The 17,924-nt window shown below is 42.3% G+C and overlaps 1 protein-coding gene across 1 annotated transcript in view; it reads left to right on the top strand.

Annotated features, from left to right (window-relative positions):
* LOC128843699 (C-type lectin domain family 1 member A-like) overlaps positions 1–5,498 on the top strand; it is a 29,061-nt gene extending 23,563 nt beyond the window's left edge. Inside the window, exons 3-6 of the mRNA XM_054040741.1 lie at positions 923–1,066; positions 3,195–3,338; positions 4,529–4,680; positions 5,390–5,498. Of these exons, the coding sequence (XP_053896716.1) occupies positions 923–1,066; positions 3,195–3,338; positions 4,529–4,680; positions 5,390–5,497 (548 nt within the window). The 3' untranslated portion in view covers position 5,498. The remainder of the gene's footprint in view (positions 1–922; positions 1,067–3,194; positions 3,339–4,528; positions 4,681–5,389) is intronic.
* Positions 5,499–17,924: the final 12,426 nt, after the last annotated feature.

The raw sequence follows: 17,924 nt of genomic DNA, 5'->3' as shown, positions 1-17,924 counted from the left end.
ACCTCAAAAGATGCTAAAGGGACGGGGAGGGATAGCTCAGTGGTTTGAGCATTGGCCTACTAAACCCAGGATTGTGAACTCAGTCCTTGAGGGGGCCATTTAGGGAACTGGGGCAAAAATCTGTCAGGGACAGTACTTGGTCCTGCTGTGAAGGCAGAGAACTACACTCAATGACCTTTCAAGGTCCCTTCCAGGTCTAAGGTATATCTCCATATAAAAACAATTCTGGAAAAATAGCCCTGAAAGGGATGAGCTACCCCATTCCTCTCAGTGAGGTGTTAACTCAGATGCCCACTGATGATAATTTAAATGCTAACTGTAACTATTTAATTCCTCATGTAAGAAAGGAGAGGGGGGGTCACAAATCAGCACAATCTGCCTTGAGAAACAGCTAATTCTGGTGCTCGACATGGCTGGCATTTCAGAGATAATACTTTTTAAATTCCCCCTTGGACAAAAAGGAGCCATGCCAAAGAAGCCTAGGAGAGCCTATGGGTATATTCAGGCCCCACTGAGGAGGAGCCCAGTGGAGCTCAGAGCATGATCATATTTTGAAAACAATCTGTATAAGTGGTGCCTCATTTTGATGACTAACATGGAGCAAAACTTATTCTTTGTGTTGAGCTTGGGATAGTAACACTACCCTTTCCCCCAATTTAACAGAGATTAAAAATCTGTGTAGGTTATATATTATGTTTTTGCACATGGTCTGTTAGCCAGGTTACAAAACCACAGTCTTTTTCTTTTACTAGCCAAGTAGTGCTTTACTAACTTGCGAGCTCCTCAAATACCAAAATAAATCTAAAGAAAATAAATATTTCTCTTAGCGGACTTATAGAGCAAAAGACAATTGATTTAATAAAGGTCACTGTAGTTTCAGTTTTATGTGGCACAGTTTTTGTTACTTTATTGTTAATTTAAGTTCTCCAGAATGAAAACCCCAACAAACAGCATGAATTATTGCATAACCTCACCCAACTGCAGAACACTCTGGAAATCTGCCATCAGCAAAAAGATGATCTCCAAGCAAAGAACACAAACCTCACAAATATTGTGAACATTAAAGGTATCAATTGAAGCTCACTATTCTGTTATAGCCATTAGAGTAACATTTTTGTTTCATTAGAATCTTCATCCCCCTTGTCCTTATTAACAAAAGAGCTTTCTCAGGTTCCTTCTCTCCCTGTGCACAAACTGCCCCAGGGCCTGAGCTAAGTGTTAATAGAAAGGAAAGACACAAAAGAATCTTTGCGGGAAGTGTTGGGCACCCAGCAGGGGTCATACTCAATGATCGTTGGCTCACTGGCATCAGGGTTTTGAGACATGGGCGTATCCATTCCCTATAGGCATCACCTGATTCCTTCCTGTACCTTTGGGAATTACAGGAAATCACCGAAATAATGACAAACTAATCATAGATGAACTGGTCATATAATTGTATGGGACACTTGGTGGAGAATAATGAAGTCATGCACCCTCTTAGGGAAAGTCTGTTAAACTATGGACACTGGGGAAGTTGCAACGGGAATGCGTGCACAGCAGGACCCCAAAATGATGGCACTGAAACAAAATAAACTCACATATAGACAGAAGAATATGGCAACAGACAAATAGGCCCAGATATACTGAGCACCTTGCATCCTCCTCAGCCAATTCCTGTGATTAGACTAAAGCATTTTCTACCTCCTCTCTGCCCCAACAGACCCCTGTTCCCCATGCCCCATGACTTCCCGAATTTCCCACTCACACTAAAAAGGCTGCTGTGGTTTCCCTGTTGCAGAAGCACTTTGTTGTGAGGAACACAATGTGTTGAGCTTGTGTTATGCCTTGCAGTGTTGCTTTTTGTTCATGTGCTTGTTTGTTTGGTGTTTCTTGCTGCCTTTCCCAGATGTTTTTTTTTTTTTTTTTTTAATTTTTCTTAATCTCCTCTGTTCATGACCCACAAACCACTGTACAAAAAATCATGTTCAGGATCTGTGTAGAGTAGAGGACCAGGAGAGAGAGGATAATGGAGAGTAGAGATTAGATTTTTGTCCTTGTCCTTGTCTAGATTAGATTTTTTGGTTATGTGGTGTTCATTGATTTTAGCAGACACATCCAAAAACTGTAGTCTAGACAAGATCATTGAGAGCTTTACTTGAGTCAGTAAGCAGCCAGGTGCAGAATCTTGAGGACTTCAAAGAGAAGATTAACTCCTCCCTTTCTTCTGTCCTCTTCTCCCTCCCATGTACCCTGAAAACATCTACTCCTTCCACCAATCAATTCTTTCATCAATTGATTCCTTCCTTCTTTTGTCTGGTATTATTGTTAAATGTTTTCACTTTGCATCTTTTCTTCTGAACCTTTTACTTAGTGGATTTCAAAGTTGCACTCAAGATTATACTTCTAGGTCTCCTTCCTTCCTTCCTTCCTTCCTTCCTTCCTTCCTTCGGGACTGTCTATAAATTATATAATGCATTAGGTAGGTGAGTCCTTATTTGTACATGTTTTTCCAGTGTTACAAGGGAGTGGGTGGGTCTTGAAAATCACCCAAAAATGTCATGTAATTTATGGACAGCTCCCTCCTTCCTTCCAGTGATTTCTCCATCTCTTTTGATAAGGCATCAGATTTTTCGGGTTCTCTCATCCAGTGCAACATGGCTCGTTTGGATTTCATGGTAGCAATGTTGTGTGCTTTACCTCTGAGTTACAGCAATATTTTAATGGATTTTATCTCTATTTAGGTTTTTTTTTTTTTTTTTTTTTTGAGCACATCCATGTGCACTCCTGTTACTTCATTCTACCTAAATCTCTACCTGTTTTCCTTGCTACTTAGCTTGGATATTGGCAGCACCAGTATATCTAGTTTTGATTTCATTGGAGTGATGATGACACAAAACTGGAGTAACAGAGTGGTGCATCAGCCCTTAAGAACTGACAGTCTTTCAGTCTCTTAAAATATTCTCTGCCTCCACCCCAGAGATTAGAAATCAAACTAAATTGTCAATTGTTTTTGCATATGTTCCATTTTAAAACCATCCAGTGCTCTTTTTAATATCCAAGTAGCGTTTACTATTTTGCTAGCTCCTTAACTACCAAAAAAATCTGAAAAAATAAACATATCTCTAAGCAGACCTATAGAACAAAAGGTAACTTATAAAAACTTACAAAATTTACAAGTGGTACAGTATGTGTGAATTTATTCTGAATTTTAGTTCTGCAGAACAAAACCCTCAACAAGCAATGTGAAATTGTGGACAATATCACCCAACTGCAGAAAACACTGGAAATCTGCCACCAGCAAAGAGATGATCTCCAAGCAAAGAACACAAACCTCACAAATATTGTGAACATGAAAGGTAGTGACTCACGTTCACTATTCTGTTATAGCCTATAAAATAACATTGGTGTTTCAGTAGACTCCTGGTCACTTTGTCATTATTAACAAAAGAGCTTTCTCAGGGTTCCTCTCTCCCTGTGCACACACTGCCCAAGGGCCTGAGCTAATTGTTGTTAACACTGAAAGCCACAAAAAAATTCTATGCAAAAATGTTTGGAATCCAGCATAGGTTAAACTCAATGATCCCTGTCACTCTAACTTCAGGGTTTTGAAACACGGGCATATCTTTTTTTAATGTATGTCACCTAATTCCTTCCTGTTCCTTTGGGAGTGTCAGGATGTGACCCACAAATGACAAACTGACTCATGTCTCATTCATGTCACCTATGTCATATATGATGTTTCCTTCCTCCCTGGGTGCTCTCATTTCCTCTTTTGTTCATGGGGCCCACAAATAATTGCAATTTCTGTGACCATTGATAATAGCAATTCACTGACGAGACTGGGTCAGCATTTAAGTGGATCAGCATTAAGTCAGCACACTAATGGGATGTAGCATACACCTGTTCAAAATTTCCCCCAAACCCCTGATCAAGCTCTTCCATTCTAGGACTATGCTTGCAGACGCACATGCCAAGGACAGTGCTAAAAGGTGGCAGATGAGAGAAATCCTGGAGTCTTTCTTTAAAAAAAAATTAAGTTGCAGGCTTATGCCCAGTTTTTCCTTTTCACTATTTAATGGAAAAATCTTTATCATTCCTGATAATCTGGGGATGTATCTCACTTGCACCTGCCCATATGTTGGACCTTTGAGCAGACAGTGACTCTGCAGTTCGGCCTCTTCTCTGTTACATTGGTTGCACGTATGTTCTTCTCTGGGGCAAATGGTGCCTGGCCTAGTTCCATTAATGGTGCTAGCTTCCTGTCAGTAAGGAGGGCGAGGCTATGCTGGACCAGGGATGATTCTGCATGTTTGTTTTCTAATAGTCCCAAATTCATGGTCAGCATCAGCTGAACCTGAGACACACAGACTCAGCAGCAGAATTAATTACTTTTATTTTCAAATCACAGACTTGTGCCACTTGAAGACTCTGTTCCAGTATAGAATGGTGGTGCACGAACATGCCAGTGCAGCTAATACGTTATGACCCCTCACATGAAACTGCATCACACAGAAATGTGATGGATCTATAATGTCTCTTTTTCAAGGAGATAAATGTAGACCTTGCCCAGAGAGCTGGATACAGCATGGAGAGAAGTGTTACCATTTTTCGAAGGAAATGAAAACATGGCACAAGAGTAAAGAATACTGCTCTTCTTGGGGATCCCTACTGCTTAAAATAGAGAACAAGGAAGAGCTGGTAGGGAATTTACCCTGTTGTTTTGTTTCCTGTATATTCTAAACTATACCTGCCATATATCCCTGTGATGGGGAAGTAGAATATGGTTATAAAATGAATGGTCCATGTTGTCAGGATAATGTGACCCACTAAACTGCCCTGTTTTGTTTTCCATGCTAAATTTCCTAAGAAAGCTTGACCAGACTATGGGCACCAGAGAAGGGAATGAATAAAAATTCTAAAACTACCTGAAGGGCTTAAAGGAAGTGTGATGATACCAGGTCTAAGGTTTAATGCTCAGTACAGCTACTGAGGGATGGATGGGGGTGTGGCGAGAGACCAAAATGTATTTCTAGTATCTCACTAACAAGGCCCAAGAGAAAGCTCGTGCTCTCTGCTCACTGAGAAGAGAGTGTTTCTTCTCCTTCCACAGTAATTCCCCTAGATAATTAATGACGTTGTAGAAGCAGTTTCCCTAGAGAGTCCCCATCAGTTTTCCCCAGCCAGAGGGAAAGTAGGCAGGATGAGTGGGAGGAAGGAATTACATTTCAGAAATATTTTCTGTAAAATGTACTGAAAGGTCTTCTGGGGAAAAAGGAGAATGTGTTTGGCCAACATCCGGGGACCTCAGCATACTGGCTGTGACCATGACTCATTAGCTTCCCTCCCATCCCTTATATCCACACACTCATACCGGGGTTTGAGCTGATTTGCTTTTGTTTCCACACAGGATTTCATAAAGTCTCAGGCCTCATTTCACTGGATTAGATTATCCCGTATGGCAATGGGTCATAGCTGGGTGTGGCAGGATGGCACAGCCCACTCCACTGACCTGTAAGTCTCAGGCACACCTAGAAATGGTTCAGTTTTTTTATATCCTAGTGTATTTCTTACCAAATTTTTACTATGTCAATGGGAAGGGGAATAAAGATTATTCGATACCCTAAAGTAGGTCCCACAGCCCTGACACACCTGGGCTGATGTTTCCTCTAGAAAGAGGCATTGAGTCAGACAGTGGCATGGCTTTTGTGGGGAAAGGGCTGGTTTAATCCCTCCAAGGGGTTTCAGAGACCAAGCCATCAGGTTCAGCTGAGTCTAGGTAGGCTCAGAAAGATCATATATATGGGCTGAGCTCCTTCTTGGAAATAGAGAGTGGGGTTTGCTGATTGGAAGCAGGACGTGGGTCTCTGAACACATTTGACTTGTCCTACATATGTTTTGTTTTGGTTACAGAGCTGAGTTTTTCTTGTTGAGAGGATTTTTTTGTTTTGTTATGTTATGGATAAAAATATGAAGATTCAGACTGAGCTATCTGGATCCATGATTTCAAAGCACAGACTTTTTGAAGGACAAATAGAGTTATCACTGATTGAATTTCCATCAGAGTTGTTTATAGAGTTTCTAGAAGTGCTGTTAATGAATGTTCCAAACTGAGCAGGATTTAAAGGGTCAAAGTAATAAAGTCAGATGACACATACACAAATACATTACAAGAATATTGTTCTGCTTGTTCTGGGTCCTGAATCATACCAAAGCTATTTCTTTCTTTGTCTATATCTGGCATCTACCCTCAAGATTTAGGCACATCAATTTTATGTTTGTTTGTGATTTCACCAAGTCTGGTATGTCTGACAGTAAAATGTTTCTTTTAAAAGTTTTCCAGTAAAGATACAAGAGCCTGGAGAAAAATGTGCACTTTTCAAAGCTGGGGAAGCCTTCTCCCATAACTGTACAGGCCAATATCGCTATATTTGTGAAAAGAGGGCTACTCAGAAAAAGGCTCCTGAACGGGCACAAGGAAGATTACAGTATCCATGGCAATCATAACCGACGACATTCCAAAGGGAAAGATAATTCACCCCTTGAGTTTGCAGAGTTGTCATTTTCAGTGAGGAGCAGCAACTTCTGATGATAAACCATGTCCCTTTCAGAAATTTCCACAGCCAACCAAAACACTCCTACCATGCATGCGGATTTATCAAACATGGCTGGGAATGGCGGAGTTTATTTTAAAGATCAATTAGTTCACCATGAAGATAAGAAACTGGGTTTATTTTTATTTTATTGCATCCCATACTCCCTATGTCATAAAGTTCTGCATTTCTAATTCCATGTTTTGTTTTGTTTTGTTTTTTGCCTCATGATAAATGGTTGTTTTCTTTTAACACTGAGTTTGCAAGATCAACAACCAACCAGGGAAGAAAGTAGATGGGATAATCTTGATTTTAACCAAGTGTAAGCTGCACTTAGATTCCCTCTTACATTCACAAAAATCACAGTGGTTTAACGAAAATTGATTTATAATCACTTTAATTAAGCTTGGAGCACGATTCACAAGGGGACCTAAAGAGGGCAGTTAAGCACCTAAGTCCAACATTTACGCAACACCAGCATTCACTTCCCCCCCATCCCCAATGCTTAGCTTCTGCCTAATACTGTAGGTGCCAAAAGGCCTCGGCACCTAAGCTTCCACCAGTAAGGCCTCCAAGGCACCTAAATTTCTGCAAGGGGGCATGTGCAAAGCCTAATCATTGGGCTATTGGGTATTCTGTTTTCTCTCAATCTCTCCTATTGGACTTGTTCCACTTTCTATTAAACATTTATTGGCCAAGAAAGAGAATGACTTCATAGCCCAGTGGTTAGGGCACTCACATGGGAGACTCAGGTTCAGATCCTTGTTCTAAATCAGGCAGAGTGAGGATTTGAATGAAGGTCTCCTAAGTGAGAGCTTTAACTATTAGTTATAAGGAGGGTACCACCTAGCAAGCAGTGCTAGAACCAGAACGGATCTCTGGTAGTGAGAGGTCTCCCACCAGCATAATTAAACCACCCCCCATGAGCAGCGGTAGCTATGCTGGTGGGAGAGCAACTCCCGCTGATACAGCGCTGTCCACACTAGTGCTTTTGTTGGTGAAACTTATATCGGTCGGGGTGTGTTTTTTCACACCCCTGACCAGCAAAAGTTTTGCTGACAAAAGTGCCAGTGTAGACAAAGCCTTAGTGACCAGAATGCTGGCCCAGCTTTTGGCTCCCACCATTCTGTCACAGTCTGTTAAACTACATTGATCTGAAAAGTGATTTTCGTTAAGCTGGTGCAACCAGACTAGGCAAGATTGACCGAGCTGGGAAAGACATGAAATGGGGAAGTTGGTACTTATATTAAAATGATAGGGGGCAGGGTACCTTCATTTCCCACGTGGGAACTAAGTATGCTGTTCCACAAATGTTTCAAAGGATGGAGTGCACTTCTCTGATGTGGGGCAGATATTTGGGAGCTAACTTTCTGGTCAGCTGGACAGCCTGGGAATCCAGCCAGTGCAGGGAGCTGACCACTCAACTCCCCAGGTGGGGGTTAGGTGGGTTGCCAGGGTGCCTGGAAGCCAAGGGAGCCCCAGCTCCCAATCTCCCTGCCAGGTAGCTCAGAAAGCCCAAGAAGCCCTGTCTCCCAAGCTTCCTACCAAGCAGGCTGCCAAGGAGCTATAGAGCTTGGGGAGGGAGATGGGTGGGGAAGCTGGCAGGAAATGAGTCAGGCAGGCTGGCCAGCTTGCTACCTGCTCACCTGCTGGGTTTCTGTCAAAAGTTTTGATGGAATCAACATGTTCTCACTTAACAATGAATCCTCATTTTCGGACAGAAATGTGTTCTGCTTGAAAAAATTTGACCAGCTCTGTATAAAAGTTCTTCCTTACCTCATTAGGGTGTTGAAAGTCTAAATACATTTAAGGTTATGAGGAGCTCAGATACTATAGTAATGGGGATCATATAGGTACCTTATATAGATGAGTAGGGGTTGGCAAGAGGGTGTACGTAGTGTAGTCAGCAAGCAGTTCCATTCCATGACTGCTTAGGCCAGGCTAAACCTAGGTGTTAAGTGCTGCACAAAGGAAGCCATTTTCAGTGTACAAAAACAAATGTTTATTGGTACTACATAGAGCCTAGGAACTCTGAAACACATGCCTGAGTGCCATATACTGGCATATTACCTCTTAACTATTTACATATGTACAGATATAGATCACTCCGGTAACAATACAGTCCTTGTGTGGAGCAGGGACTTCTTGTCTGTGTTGCAAGAGGACACAGAGTGGGTGACAAGCAGCCCAAATAGCATTTCCCCCAGAGTGGAGTGTCTCTATCCCTTCCTCTCGCATAGCCCTGGGCATGTAGGAGGGAGATATAGGCAGTTCTAGTAGCAGCATCTCAGTGTCCACAATAAGGGCATGAGGGAATTAGTATCTGCAATGAGAGGGCAGCCATGAGAGCAAATCAGTAGCTACAGTGCATCACTTCCAAAGTTGGGGCAGCAACTGAGCCCTCTTCCTCACAGGACACTCAAACAACCAGCAGTTATGTCAGTTCCAGGGATGAAACCAGCCATGAGGGAAGTAGCAGAGTGTGTATCCTTTCAGGGCTGTAGAGCAGCGTGACTAGGATGCCAGGTCTAGGGTATTAAGATAGGCCTCACGGTTTCTCGGGAGCAGCACGAGCAGAGCAGCAGCAGTCATTTATGTCTCCCTTCCTGCCGCGCTATTTACCAGCCCAACAGTGAGATTAATGCTACGTTTGGGGCTAGGCCTCATGGTCACTGCAGCAGCAGGAGACCACTCAGAGCTGTGTTTTGGGTCAGCAGTGATGTCAGTAGTGGGTGGAACTAGGTTTTGGTGTTCCCCTGCATAGCTAGCGGGACTCCTCTCCCTGCAGGGCTATAGAGCAACCCAGAAAGAGCGTCAGTTGGGGGAGCCAGGACTCATGTGTCCCCAGCAGCAGCTGATTGTCCCTCCCTGCAGGCGATAGAACAGCCTGGCCAGGTACTAATTCTGGGGTGGAGCAGGTCCTGAGGAAAAGAAGCAGCAGCAGCAGCAGTGTCCCTCTTGCAAGGCTTCAGAACAGGCTGGCAATGATGTTAAATTTGGGGCTGGAGCCAGGCCTCAGGTATCCTCAGCTGCAGAGAGTGTCCCCATGCAGAGCTCTACAGCAGACTGGTGTTAGTGATGGGCCTGGGGCTGCAGGCAGGGTCCCTGATGTGCACTGTCATCTAGTCCATCCCCTTTACATACACTGGCGCAAGTCTGTGTGCAGAGAAGGCCTTAGATTCATTTATGAAGTTGAACAATTGCACATTATTTAGTAAAAGTGCCTAACTAGTTTGGTTTGCAGATGCTGTTGCTTGATAACTGTAACATTTAAACTGATCTAGTTAAGCTTTTCAGTGAACACCTTGAGGCTGTGTATTAGTGTCTGTGAGAAACTGAGCTGCTGCTGTTTCAGTTCAGCTATTTTTTTGCAGGGCGGGTCAAGCAAGATAACACATTTATTAAGTTGCGGCAGCTCTTTGCAACGGAAGTCTCTATAGTCAAACCCACTTGGTAGCCATAATCTTAATGGAAAATCTCACTTCAATGGGGGGCTGGGAAACCTCTGCACCCATTTTGCAAAAACTCTGTACAGTTACGCCAATTTTAGATTACCACTAAACATTTTCCTGTTTACTGTCAATTGAACTACCTTTATTGCCTGCTACAAATAGTGATATTAATATTGATTACCCAGTAGAGTGGAAACTGAAAAAAAATGCTGTTTCTTTTCTTTCAGAGAAGTATACTATGTGATTCTATGTTCTCAGACTAGTCTCATGGTTTATTTCAGGTTTATATAGTTACTGTATATACTATGTCACGGGGAGATGGGAACAAAAACTTGATCTTCTTTTGTAGAATTGAATGAAAACTACATCCACTTTGCTTATTATGTTTTCACCTAGAGGAAAGTCAAATCACTTTAGAAAACAATGGGTAATGTTAATTCTAAATCACATAATCTAAAATAGAAGTCATTCTCTCTTTCTCTCTCATCTGTTAATTAGATCTGGTCAAAATAACAATTATATTCTGCAAAACAATTTGAAGGAAATGAAATAATGTTCCCAGTTTTTTTGTGGTAGTGTGGATTTTTTTGTTTTTGTTTATTTAAATAAAAAGTTTTCTTTTTGAAATGAAAACGATTCTCCCCCCGGGTTTCCATTCTCCCCTTCTCCAGCATTTCCAGAGGAGAAAGAGGGACAGGGAAGAAGGAAGAATATTAATAATGAAAACCAAAAGTTTTCAATTCAATTTTAAATGACAAATTTCATTTTGAAATGAGAAATTTTGAATGATATTAAATTTTCATGAAAAATGTATTGTTTGAAGTGGGTTTTGTAATTTTCAAAGAACAAACTTTGATCACTTCTACTTTTAGTCTTTAAAATGCTCTGCAAAAATTGTATACAAATCTTAAAGACAAGAAGAGCTGTAAGTGCACTACTGAAAGTCAGGCCACTTGGTTAGGTGCCCAACTGTAGGAAACCAAATATTGAAAATATTGGCCTTAAAATCTTCATAGAACAGAAATAATTGGGAAAAGTCTCTGGAGTAGATCTGTTAAAGAACCTAAGCTTTGTCTACACTTAAAATTTAGGTAAACATCACTACTTTGGTCAAGAGTGTGAAAAACCACACCCCTGACTGACATAGCTATGTTGACATAATTACCAGTACTTGTGGCACCTTAGAGACTAACAAATTTATTAGAGCATAAGGATGCATCCGAAGAAGTGGGCTGTCGTCCACGAAAGCTTATGCTCTAATAAATTTGTTAGTCTCTAAGGTGCCACAAGTACTCCTGTTCTTTTTGCGGATACAGACTAACACAGCTGCTACTCTGAAACCTATAATTACCAGTGTAGATACAGCTATATCAATGAAAGAATGATTCTGTCAACATAGTCAACTTCGTTCAGAGAGATGATGTTCCCATACTGTCAGTGTAGGCTGTCTCCATAGTGTAGACACAGTCTAAAACACCGCAATTGTCAGTGTTGCAGCACTATACTTTTAAGGTTCCTTGCCAACTAGTGGAATCCACATCGTCAAGTTAGATGTCCAGGCTCTCTATGCAATGTGTATGGAGAGTTAGGCACCTAAGAATGGGATCCACAAAAGCCAACACACTGATTGGGGAGCTAACCAGTAGGAAATGCCAAGGAGAGGGTTGTGGCCTAAATCACATCTGTGAAAGGACTTTAAGAACCTACAGAATTAGGAGGCATCTGAGCAGGGATTTTGAGGATCTCAGTGGGATATAAATGTTGGACTTAGATTCCTAAAATAGTAGTTAGGTGTCTAGGACCTGGATCTATAAAGTTATTTAAGCATTGCTGCTCTCAGCACTTAGGAGTCTACATTCCATTGAGAGTTGATGGTATTTAGACTCCTAAATCCCTTTTGAAATGATATTTAGATTGCTAAATCTGTTAGGTATTAAAAATCTTGGCCTATGCCTTTTTATGGACCTAGCTCTGAAATACTATTTAATCTAACTGCTTTTCATTAATGACCTCTTATCAATTTCTGACAGGTGCATTAGTAAACATGGCTATGATCCAAGCCAACTGAAGTCAGTGGGCTTCTTTCTATTGACTTCAGTGGGTTTTGGGTGAAGCCTGAAGTGAACAAACTAGAAAAGCAGTGATGATGCAGTAAATGAACAACATACACTCTTTACTCAACTAGTTACCATTATTTATAGTAATACTTCATGATAAATGTTCTAGAGAGGCTCCCGTTTGTTTAAGCCCTGAGATTTAATCTATTTCTTGGGGAGGACTCTTGCACCAGAAGGCACCACAATCCTTTTGAGAGTTGTTGGAGAATCTGTGCAAAAAAACAGTGCTTGCCTCGTAGGACAGCCAGTAATTTATCAGGGAGGTTACATAAACATGAGATCATTATCATGCCTAGACATTTCTGGCCTGGAATTCTCCCAGATACATAGTTTCCTGGGGAGTTTCCTGCAACAGGCTGGGAACTTCTCAAGTAACCTGTCTCCCTTTATTTATTTTTCTAGCTGAAATCAGGAAGTTCAGGAACTGCCAAATTAAATGAAATAAATGGCACTGGATCAGAATCAATGTTTGATTACGCTTCTAATTCAGTGAACACTGCTTGTGTTTTATAATACCTGTACCTGTCACTAACTAATAAGAGCCTAGTCAAGTAAATACATTACACTGTAGCTAACGGACCTGCAGTCGAAAAGTGTATATATTATGACATATGAAACCAAAGGGGTAGTAGATATTTTAGTGATGTTATTAACTGCCTATTATATAGGAGGGTAACTAGCTTTAGAACATAACCACAGTGTAATTACACAGTACTGGCACCCTATATACTGTGTAATTACAGTCACTGGTGTAACCAAAAGATTGGCCTGAGTTTGAGTTTTGGGCAAAGTTCCAAGCCTTTTAGTATTCTATTCAAACCAATCCACGCTGTCTCTAATTTCAGTGAGATTATTTTCGTGAGGATTTTCCCACACCATGTCTGGGATCAATCAATCAGCTTCATCATTCTCAGTTTCTGTCCTGTGTTCCTACAGTGAGTCACATGGCTGAGAGTATTGCTTCCTCCCCTGTCTCCTAACATCCTCCATAAGAAGCATCCTCATGAGTGAAAAACAAGGTTTCACTAAGGTTTTGTTTATACTACAGAATTTTGTTGTTGCAAATTATGCTGCCGTACAGCCCCTGTTGTAATTAAATCGCTGTTGCATGTCCACATTATGCTCCTTATGTCGGTGGAACACATTCACAACAGCAACTCTTGCATCAGTGCAGAGAGCAGTGCACTGTGGGTAGCTATCCCACCATGCAACTGGGCACATGGTATTTTGGGAAGGGTTTGTGTGAGGCTGTATGATTGAAACATGACCAGTTATAATAATTAATATTGCCACTGTTAGTCGATTGCAACACATCTTGTAAAAAGTGTATCATGTAAGGTGTCAATGGAAAAATTATGATTTGCTGGATATGATTACCCTATTTGTATGCATGTATCATTTTTGTATTGGAAGTTATGAATATTGACTAGGTATCAGTATTTCAGATGTGTTTGCTCCTAGACTAACACCCACCAGGTAGTTTACATCCAGTCTAATCAGCACATTGTGACTGGACCATTCAAGTTGATGGCCCATTAACGAACACAGTGAGCCACAGAAGAAGCTTATCCCTGCTCAGTGACCCTTCCTGTGGACACCTTAGCCAGAATAGGGGTAATGGCTGCCTCTATGACTCATCATAGCACACAAGGGCATGTGACTTACTCATGTGATCCTGGACTCCATCTTGTACCAGTACTTTCCCACAAACTAAAACTGAGGGCATTCCCTCCACATGAGAGAAATTATAAAAGGCTCTGGAAGCATCTCCATTTTGCCACTTTCCTGCTCTGATCTCTGGACTACGGACTTACACTTAAAGGAGCATTCCAGCTAATGGACTGAGGACCTTCCAATATTTTGGAAATTAAGTTACCGGAAACATTACAAGCCAGCAGTTTATTCCATCATTGCTTCAAACCTGATACAAGAACTGTGCAATGAGTGTATGCATTTGTTTTCCTTGACCATTATAACTTTATCCTCTTTCTTTTCTCTTATAAATAAACCTTTATATATTAGATTCTAAAGGGTTGGCAACAACGTGATTATTGGGTAAGATCTGAGTTATATATTGGCCTGGCTGTGTGGGTGATCTCTTAGGATTAGAAGAACCCTTTGTTTGATTCAATTGGTTTTAAATAGCCACTCATCATTAAGTCCAGTGTCTGCGTGGTGAAACAAGGGCTGGGATACCTAAGGAGGCTGCATTTCTGAATTCTTGTTAACCAGTGTGGTGCCATAGAAGTTTACTTTTGTTACTGGCCTGGTATATTTGATGGAAGAATAACCACCAGATTGAGGTGGGTGTGCCCTATTTTTCAGCAGTTTGTCCTGAATCTGGTATTCTCGGCTGGGAACCATTGAGACACAGTGACAGTTTGCAATGCCTTATGGGGCAAGTACAGCATCACATGATGAAGGCTTCTCAATCCCATCATTCCATGGGCATCCTACTAGATTGCCAGCCACTTTTCAACTGTCCTGGTAACCTGCAACCCAGCCATCTCTGTCTGAAAGCATGGATCCTGCACTGCTGTTCAGTATTGTGCTGTGTGTTATGAACACAAGGCTGTAAGAGAATCCCAATGGGGGACTCCTTAGCTGGGGGTTGCCTTGAAGGAGCATATTAACACTGAGGCACAGTGATGTGTGTTCTGTTGTGTGCTGAGCCTGGCATTGTTTGTTTGTACCATGATATGAATCTTGTAATGATTTCTGTGTGTGCCCGAAAAGTAACACATTTTAAATCACTTTTTAAAGTAGCACTCGGTAATATGACCAAACTGACAGCTCTGAACAGTAACACAAGAATCCCACAGAAGTGTGTGTAGGTGGAGGGGGAGAGTGTCTGACAAGGAGTGTGTGTGTGAGAGAGAGGCAGAGATGGGGTGGGTGTGGGTGTCGGGGGGAGAGTGAGTGTGTAAGCACACTGTCTCATTGAGTTCAGACAGCAGCCGAAAGCAACCAGTCCTGAGGCAGAAGCTGGTACACAGACAGCTGGTGTCCCCCTGTCCCCATCACCCCAGCTCAGCAGAGACCGGTACACCAGCAGGGGGAGGGGGACACCTCAATATCAGCCTCCACCTCCCTCCCTGGCTCTACACAGCACAGCAGGAGTCTCTTCCCCGCACCCAGCAGCAGCCTGCCGACCACGGTGGGCCTAGTGCCGGGAGAGCAGGATTCTGCATTAATGTTTAAATTCTGTAATTCCCTCTGAGTTCTCCCACAACGTCCTCTCCCCAAGAAGATCCATCCCCTCCCCTGTAGTCCAGGCAGGGAGCTGACATGCTTAGCTGGGCAATACCTATGTGATCTCTCCATGCTGAGGAATTTCAAAGCTTCCTGGGGCTTTGAAAGCGGAGGGGCACATACCTGTGTAGCTGGATGCCGGGCAGCGGAGTTCAAATCAGTGGGCAGAGCGGTCATGGTGGGCATTGTGAGATACCTCCTGGAGGCCAGTTATGGTGATGTAACAAATGCAGTGTCTACACTGATGCTTTGTCAATATAACTTTCTGCAAAAAGCTCCATGCCTCTTGTCGAGGTGGCTTTATTTTGTTGGCAAAGCAGGAGAGTTTTGTCAGTGGGAGGAGCATTGTAGTGTGTACACTGTCACTGTTTTGTCGACAAAAGTTGCCTTTTGCTGACAAAACTGTGTAGAGTAGACAAGGCTGAACTCTAAGATTCCTCCATTGTAGGAGCAATGTGGTGGCTGGGTTGGGTTCCTGCCAGAGGTGAAAGTGGGCTGGTATGGGCTGATACAGCGTACCGGTAAGAAGTGGCCACTGATACAGGCCCTTATGCAGCCAATGTACGGGTCCTTATGATTTAAAAGGGCCCGGGGCTCCTGGCCACCACCACCGCTACCGTGGTAGTGGTCGGAGCCCCGGGCCCTTTAAATCGCCACCGGAGCCTCAGGTGGCGTGGGCCGGGCAGCGCGGAAGGGCTGCTTGGGGGAGGCTGACGCCACAGCCCCACCCCTTACTCCTGAGGCCCCTCCCCTTCCAGGCTCCGGGCCCCGTATTGATAAGTCTTCTATGTTACTTTCACCCCTGGTTCCTGCTTTTATCCCCACATCACATTCTGGCAGCATTTCCCACCATCTGCCCACTTACCCAAATCAGAGACTGTCTTTGTCCTGTGCCTGTTTCTGCTATTGACCTAGGCACTAAAGTGACTAGTAAAAGGAATGAAAGAGACTATGAGGGTACTGATACTGAAACCATTAGTTTCAGAGACTCTTCTGATGTTGATTCTGATTTTGCTGACACCAGTGCTGCTCCCACTAGTTCTTCTAGTGACAAAGTTGCTGTGCCCATGGCAATTACACCTTTTGTTGTAGGGTTTTTATATGGAGGGTTCTGACAGAGACTAGGGAAAAATTAAAAGATGAAGTGGCAGAGAGGTTCCTCTATCTCCTTCTGTGTAGTCAATACGTTACAGAAGTCCTGTTTTAGAGGACAGAGAGGCAAAATGACCATCCTGAGAATGAGAAAAACTGTATTCTAAAAAATGTTTGGACACCAGCTAAGTCTTTGGTAGACAAATTGCTTACTGCAGAAGTTCAAGCATGTCAGTGGCTCCAGCCAGGCTTTGAAATTAACACCAGCGGCCTCATTAGTGATGCTTTAACCCAAACAACTGAAAGTCCCTTTGTTCTGAGCGCCTTGTGCGGGGGCAGCGCACTTCACCTTAGCACAGTGAGAACTTCCTGTGCAGATGCAGCTGGAACATCGCAGAGTAAAGAATTCTCCCTCTGCCTCAGCTCACATTGACCATCTTCTCAGAGGATAGACTCTCAACTCTCTTCTTTCCCCGAGGACATCTATGTAGGACTGACTACACAAGTGCACCTCTTAAAGTTCTGTTCCAGAAATCCACTTGACAGACCTCTGGACATATATACAGGTATTGTCACCAAGTTGTCTTTGGGTCTTCCTTGTTAAAGTAGGTAATTGGTTTACTATGATTTACCTCTCCTGTCCTGTTCATGATATGAGTGGTAATTGGATTCAATGCATTTATAACTTTTGTATTTTTTAACTCTGGTAAAATTTAGTACAAGTGACAAACATTTGGGATGTAATATTTTGAGCAATCCCTGTAGCATTTTGCTTCTGCATTTATTGCTGTGTGTTCTATGTCAATCTATTACAAATATACAAAATCACCACCAACCAGGGAAGGAAAGGAATGGGATACATATATTGATTTCAGAAAACTCTTTGGTAAAGTCTCAAGAAATCTTATTGAAAAGTTACTTCAAGTTAGAAGTAGCTTAGAAATCAGCATTGTCTCTTGGACTGAAAGCTTGAAGAGGGACCAGGAACAAAAGCTAATAAATACAATATATTGAATGCAGGGTATTCAGCTAATGCTGGGTAGAAGAAATCGGTGATTAGTTTTCTCATTATTTATGTGGAGGAGGGTGTAACTAGCATGTTAATAACATTTTCAAATGATATTAAAAGAAAAGGTGTTCTGAGCTCTAGCGGAGTTAGAGAAGTCATATAAAAGAGTTAGAAATATAGACTGGGCCCAACAAAATGAAATCAAGACAAACATTTTATTCCAATACAAAATATGTGCACCTGAAATCCGTGAATTCTTGCTGACAGTCCTTAGATATGAATTGTGGAGAACATGGGCTAGGCATTTTTGTTGTAGGGTTCTTGCCCTCTCACTCAAAGCTTGAGTTCGTTGACTATTGCGACATGAGGAAAAACCAATCTGAGCTGTTTTGGGTCTGCAGGGTGAGCAGGAGTAAAAAGTATGAAACCT

This window comes from Malaclemys terrapin, chromosome 1, assembly GCF_027887155.1.
Source record: "Malaclemys terrapin pileata isolate rMalTer1 chromosome 1, rMalTer1.hap1, whole genome shotgun sequence".
Classification (NCBI taxonomy): Eukaryota; Metazoa; Chordata; order Testudines; family Emydidae; genus Malaclemys; species Malaclemys terrapin.
Note: the sequence above shows the minus strand (reverse complement) of the source record. Positions and strands in the feature narration are given on the sequence as shown.